Source organism: Diospyros lotus, chromosome 15 (assembly GCF_014633365.1).
Source record: "Diospyros lotus cultivar Yz01 chromosome 15, ASM1463336v1, whole genome shotgun sequence".
Lineage (NCBI taxonomy): Eukaryota > Viridiplantae > Streptophyta > Magnoliopsida > Ericales > Ebenaceae > Diospyros > Diospyros lotus.
Window position 1 is genome coordinate 4350558 of NC_068352.1, and position 6909 is coordinate 4357466.

Here is a 6909-nt window from a genome sequence, read left to right on the forward strand (position 1 = left end):
AGGCTTAGGCCATCTCCAACGCTAGCTTCAAATCCTTGCTAAGTCAAATTTTGAGGAGAAAATCATTGAAAACCTCTCCAATAGGCATTGTTATGTAAATATCACATAGACTTATATATATATATATATTATATCCATAATGACAAAGGAAAAAAAGATAACAGGCATTGTTATGTAAATATCATATTTGGAAACGCCTATATCATCATCATCATCATCATTATTTATGTATGGCATTCTCCAGCTTTTAAACTTTTCACATCATTATCTCGACTTGTTTACATATAATTACAAAGGTATATATCGTATTTAGAAACCCACATCGTCGTCATCATCATCTGCTGCACATGATGAAGCCCTTCTATTTGGCAACCCATCCAAGGGGGAAAGAGAACGTTGCGATTCCCACACAGAGAGCCCATTGTTTGAGATCCAGCCTTTCCATATGAGAGAGAACCGCCATAATCTCCATGAATGCTACTTGCAAGATAGCCATAGCCGCAACAAGGACCCAAAACATGTTATTCTTCATTCTTCCACATTGGATTCCTCTAGCATTGATCAATACAATGACCTGGCAGGTCACGTAAAAGTTGAAGATCATGGCTTCCAAGACCTTTTGATTTGTGCCCAGAATCCATTTCCCCTTGAAGTAAAGGATCAATACAACAGTGACTTGGTAGCAAGCTTGAACAACTATGTTTGTCCACACCCTCTTGGTTAAATATTGAGATCCCTTTTCACCCAAATTTGGTCGGTCCACCGCAATCTCTGTAATTGGTGATTGCTGTGCTAGAGCCAAGGCACCAAAAATGTCCATAATTAGGTTAACCCACAAGAGCTCCAAAAGCCCAATTGGCTCCCGCATGTTGGAAAGTAGAAGAATGTAGTTTATGGTGAAGGAAGAAATATTGATAGTGAGTTGCAACTGCACAAACTTTTGGATATTCTTGCAGACACACCTTCCAAACCCTAAAATGGGGAAGATATTAGTGACAGATCTATGGCCCATTATGATGACATCCGAGGCCTCCCTGGCCAATTCTCCAGCATTTTCACCCACTGAAAAGCCTAAATCTGCTTCTTCTAGCACCGGAGAGTCCCTGGAAGAGGCTCCTGCAACAGCCACGACTTGGCCTTTCTTCTTCAGGCGCTGCAACAACAGTAGCTTATCGGACGGGGAGGAGCCGGCCATTACACGGATCCGATCTGCCATCTTTAATTGGTCACTTTTGGATAGGTTTCGAAATTCTGATACTCTTTCGATCACTATTCCGTCTTCCATGTGAATTCCAGAGTTGTTGGCCATTAAAGTTTCAGTGTTCAGATCATCATCTACAACCAGCTTGATATCTATGCCATATTCTTTATATGCTTCCATATTCAAGTTCATTAAATCACTGGTTTTTCCCAAGAAAACGGTGGTGATCAAGCCCAATGTTGCAGAAGCTGAAAGGTTTTGGACTTTGGCTTGATACTGCTCCATTAGTTTCCTTGCTGCATACGCTAGAGACAAAGAGATTCCCAAGGCAACCCATCGAAGAAAAGATCAATAAGCAAATCATTGCAACCAAGCGATAAAACCTGAACCCTTGCTTCATCATTAGTTTTGTGAACTCTTCCATTATCTCCTCGACTGTGTCCTTCACACCTATGGGATTGGGATTGTGATCTTTATTGCTTTTGAAAGTGTTGTTCTTTATGAAGCATCAAATAAGGCCCAAAGGTTGGGGGGCCACTTGGAAACCGTGGGTGACCTTTGGGCACCCACTGGAGGGCCATTTTGGCAGCCACCTTTGGCCCAAGCCCAAGTCCTTTGCCTTTTGTCTTTTGTCGCGTAGCTTGCTGCAGATCATCCCTCGCACGATTTTATCTGAGTCGTTGCTGTTGCCTTTATCCTTTGCCATCGTAGCCGTCCAGTTGCATTATTTATCACGCGCCTCGAGATTGATGAAGTGATCGAGGAAGATGAAAGAAAAGAAAGGGGTTGGCCGAGAGTCTTTCATTTTAGGGTTTTTACTCTGTCTCTGTGTAAATCCTTTGTACAGTCTTCGTCTTCATCTCTATTCATATGTGTTCTCTGGTTCGTTTAAGGTAAGCTCCTAACCTGTATTGAGTGGTTTTGAGCGTTTTGTTTAGAGAACCAGGGTTGTTTTGTTTTGGTCTTGTGTATGAGTGTAATCGGATTGAATCATATAGTGGAGCGAGCTCTTCTCACCGGAGCTCAAGTGGACGTAGCCCCTATTTGGGATAAACCACTATAAACCTTGTGCCTCTTGTTTTCGTTTATGTTATTTTTAATATTTGCTGTGTTGTGTTTATACTCTCGGCCATTATAGTTGTTTCAGCAGTGCTTGATTTTGACTGTGTAAGGAGACTTGCTATTTTTGTTTTATTCGTAACAATGGTATCAGAGCTTCCAATTTGCGTATCCTAGGGTTTTTTCTGAGTCAAAATTGTGTCTGATTCTTTTTTCCCGAAATCTAGGGTTTCCTTTCTTTCTTTGTAAAGGTGTTGTTTTAAGTCCTAGGGTTTTTCTGAGGAGACTTTGTCAACGGGTGTTTGCTGTACAAGTCTCAGTCAGTAATCTAGGGTTTATTTTTTGGGCATTTTTTGTGCAACACGAAAATGACATCAACCCTATTTGAAATCGGTACATTCGATGGAAAAAGGGATTTCAGAAGTTGAAAAAAAAGATAAGGGTTTTTCTTTCTCATCACAAAGTGCTTATAGCACTTGAGCCAGATGGCCTTAAATGGTCACCTGAGCAGCTAGCTCGAACTGATGAAATCAGAGAAGAGGCTTTCAATTTGATATTCCTCTATCTCGGTGATTCTATAATTCGTAAGGTTGATTGTATATCTCTACCCCTTAATCTCTGGAATAGATTAGAATCTTATATTCTGTAATGTCTACTCCAAATTTGGTTTTATTTAAAAGGCATGTTGTTTAACTTTAAGATGAATACCTCTAAGTCCATGGATGAAAACATCGATGAATTTACTAGACTTACTTTGTTATTAAGAGGTACTGATCAGGTTTTAGGTAATACTAGTGAAGCTATGATTTTGTTAAACTCATTACCTGATGATTATGATGTTGTAAAACATGCTTTACGTTATACTAGTATAGTCCCTAGTATGGAACTTGTTATTTCTGGTATTAAGACTAGGGAACTAGAACTTAGCACATCTAAGAAAAAAGGGCAATAACTTGTTTGTAAAAGGAAATGCTAATAAAAGAAATTATACAGGGAATGCTGAACAATTTAATGGGTCAGGGCAAAAGGGAAAAAAGAAAGATAAGAAGGGAAAACAATAACAAACAAAATGGAAATGTTACCACTATGGAAAAGAGTGACATATAAAGAAATATTGTTATGATTATTTGAAAAAATAGAAAATAGGCTGTAATATAACTGTGGCAGCAAGTAGTTCTAACTATTTAGCTGATGTGCTTAATGTATCTATTTGTTTTGTTAAAAATGAATGGATTATGGATTCTGACTGTTCTTTTCATATGTGTTCTAATATTGATTGGTTTCATAACTTTAATAACAGGGAAAGTGAAATAGTTTATATGGGTAACAACCATTCATGTAGTGTTCAAGGTAAAGGAGATATTACTCTTAAGTTGCATGACAACAAAGTAAGAACACTCACTGATGTAAGATATGTACCTAGTCTTAAAAGAAATTTGATTTCTCTCGATACTCTTGATGAGTTAGGATTTTCTTACAAAGCTGAAAATGGTTCTATGAATGTTTTTAAAGGAGAAGATTTAATCCTAACTGGTTCAAAGAAAAATGGTTTATATGTTTTAAATGGTTGTTTTCACTCCTCTGTTAAATCAAACTCTGCATGCTATGTTAACATTAATAAGACAGAACTATGACACTTGAGACTTGGTCACATGAGCGTAAAAGGTTTGCAAGCACTGTCAAACCAAGGATACCTTGGTTCAGTGTCTGTTGAGTCCCTCGATTTTTGTAAATCATGTGTGCTAGGCAAGCAACACAAGATGAGTTTCCATAAGGGAACTCATTTGGCAAAGGCATGCCTTAAGTACTTACATGCAGATCTGTGGGGACCTTCCCAGGTTCCCACTCATGACGATAACAAGTATTTTCTCTCTATCATAGATGACTTTACTAGGAAGGTGTGAGTATTTCTGTTAAAAACAAAAGATCAAACATTAGAGAAATTCAAAACATGGAAGATCTTAATAGAAAATCAAGCTGATAGGAAAATCAAAACTCTTAGAACAGATAATGGGTTAGAATTCTGTAACAAAGAGTTTGATGAATATTGCAACTCTCAGGGTATACTTAGGCATAAAACTGTTAGGAACACACCGCAACAAAATGGGGTAGCTGAAAGAATGAACCGAACCCTTCTTGAAAAAGTGATGTGCCTTTTGTTCACTTCTGCTTTGCCTAAATCCTTCTGGGGAGAGGCATTAGTAACAGCTTCACACCTAGTAAATCGAAGTCCTTCTACTGCCCTTAATTTTAAATGCCCTGAAGAAAAGTGGACTGGAAGAAAATCAAACTTAGAATACCTAAGAATTTTTGGCTGTGAAGCCTATACTCACCAATTTGAAGGTAAGTTGGAACCTAGATCCACAAAGTGTGTTTTTGTTGGGTATCAGGAAAGGACTAAGGGATATAGGCTATGGGAAATACAGTCTAAGGGTGTTAGAATTATTATTAGTTGTGATGTTATATTTAATGAAGTTGTATTCCCTTGCAAATTATCTAACACAGAAGAAACAAACCAACATAGTAACACATAATTTTATCAGCTTAAGAGGAACCCTAATTGAGGTGGAGCACCCAGCTATAAACGATAACCCACCTGGTGCTCCAGTTATACCAAAACCACAACCAGAAGGTGATCCCTCACCCATATCAAACTTAGACCAGACCTCGAATCATGAGACTGATCATGAGGAACAAAATGGTGAAACTGAGATTGAGGGGGAGCAGCATGACTCCCCTCAACATGATCTTGGTGATTACCAACTTACCTGAGATAAAAGAAGGAGGACTGTAAGACCACCTGCTAGGTATGTTTTTTCAAATTTAGTATATTGTGCCTTGGTGGCAGGTGTTGAAATGAGGAGCAGTGAGCCTTTCTCTTATGAGGAGGCTGTCAGCTTTAAGGAAAGTTAAAAATGGCAGCAAGCCATGGATGAAGAAATGGCCTTCTTGATGGCCAACAAAACTTGGATTCTTGTCCCTTGTCTAGCAAATCAGAAGTTGATCCAGTGTAAGTGGCTGTTCAAACTAAAAGAAGGTATGTCTTCTAATGACCCTATTAGATATAAGGCAAGACTAGTAGGTAAAGGGTTTACACAAAGGGAAAGAATAGACTATACAGAAATGTTTTCTCCCGTGGTTAAATTTAAGACAATCCGCATGATGGTTGCAGTTGTAGTTCAATTTGATTTAAAACTTGAACAGTTAGATATTAAAACTGCATTTTTGCATGGAGACCTTAATGAACACATTTACATGGTTCAGACTACTGGTTATGTTGTTTCAGATAAATCTGATCATGTCTGTTTGTTGAAAAAATCTTTGTATGGCTTAAAACAGGCCCCAAGGCGATGGTATAACAAATTTGATAATTTTGTTCTAGGGGCTGGTTTTGTTAGAAGTCAATATGACAATTGCTTTTACTTTATACTCTCTAATATTCCTGATTATCTACTGTTATATGTAGATGATATCCTACTAATTAGCAAGTCTAAGTCAAAGATTAAGGAGCTAAAATAAATGCTAAATGCAACATTTGATATGAAAGACTTAGGCCTGCTAAGAAAATATTAGGAATGAAAATTGAGAGAAATAGAAGCAATAATAGCCTCAAAATACATCAGCATGATTATTTGGTAAAAACTGTTCATAAGTTTGGAATGCAAAATTGTAAAATTGTTATAGTTCCTTTGGCTAGACATTTTATTTTATCTAAATCTTAGTGTCCCACATCCAATTCTAAAATTGTAGAAATGGAAAATATCCCTTATGCAAATGTAATTGCAACAATTATGTATTCAATGATAAGTAACAGGCCCAACCTTGCATATTCAATTTCTTTACTCAGTCAATATATGTCAAACCCTGGAAAACTTGATTGGGATGCTTTAAAACATTTGCTTACGTACATAAATGGTTTTGTATGTATTGGTTTAAATTTTAAGAAAATGTTCGATACACTTGATCTTATTGGGTATGTTGACTCTGATTTTGCAGGGGATAGAGATTCCAAAAAATCCACTACTGCCTTTTATTTTACCTTGGGTGGAAATTGTATTAGCTGGAAGTCTCAGCTACAGCCACTTGTTGCCTTGTCCTCTACTGAGGCGAAGTACGTGGTTGTAACTAACTCCTTCAAGGAAGCCATATGGCTTTAAGGTATTCTCAAGAAAATTCACTTGCTTCAAAGCAAAGTGGTGGTTTTCTCGGATAGCCAAAGTGCCATCCACTTGTCCAAAAATCCTGTGTATCATGATCGAACCAAACATATGGATGTGAAATATCATTATGTAAGGGAAATGATAGCCAATGGAACTGTGGATATCAAGAAAGTTTCTACAGCCAACAATCCTGCTGACATGGGCACCAAGGTATTGACTGCAACCAAGTTCAAGCATTGCTTGAATTTGTTGCATATTGATGATGGCTAATTCTTCAGCCATCCAGAGCAGTGAAAGTGAGAATTGTAGCATGCTGCACTCATATGTCAGATCTGATTTCCTAGTCATTTGATGCTTCAAGGTGGAGTTTGTTGTTATTTATAAAGCATCAAATAAGGCCAAAGGTTAGAGGGCCACTTGGCAACCGTGGGCTGCCCTTTGGGTGCCCACTGGAGGGCAATTTTGGCAGCCACCTTTGGCCCAAGCCCA

General features: G+C 38.0%; 1 protein-coding gene across 1 annotated transcript; it reads right to left on the reverse strand.

Annotated features, from left to right (window-relative positions):
- Positions 1–361: 361 nt before the first annotated feature.
- LOC127792309 (calcium-transporting ATPase 7, plasma membrane-type-like) lies at positions 362–1486 on the reverse strand. The gene has a single exon (XM_052322763.1). It carries the CDS (start codon positions 1484–1486, stop codon positions 362–364), a length of 1125 nt encoding a protein of 374 aa, XP_052178723.1.
- Positions 1487–6909: the final 5423 nt, after the last annotated feature.

What these genes read in the sequence shown, in the direction of transcription:
- LOC127792309 (XM_052322763.1), bottom strand. Translation starts at nt 1,486, where the DNA reads ATGGAGCAGTATCAAGCCAAAGTCCAAAACCTTTCAGCTTCTGCAACA.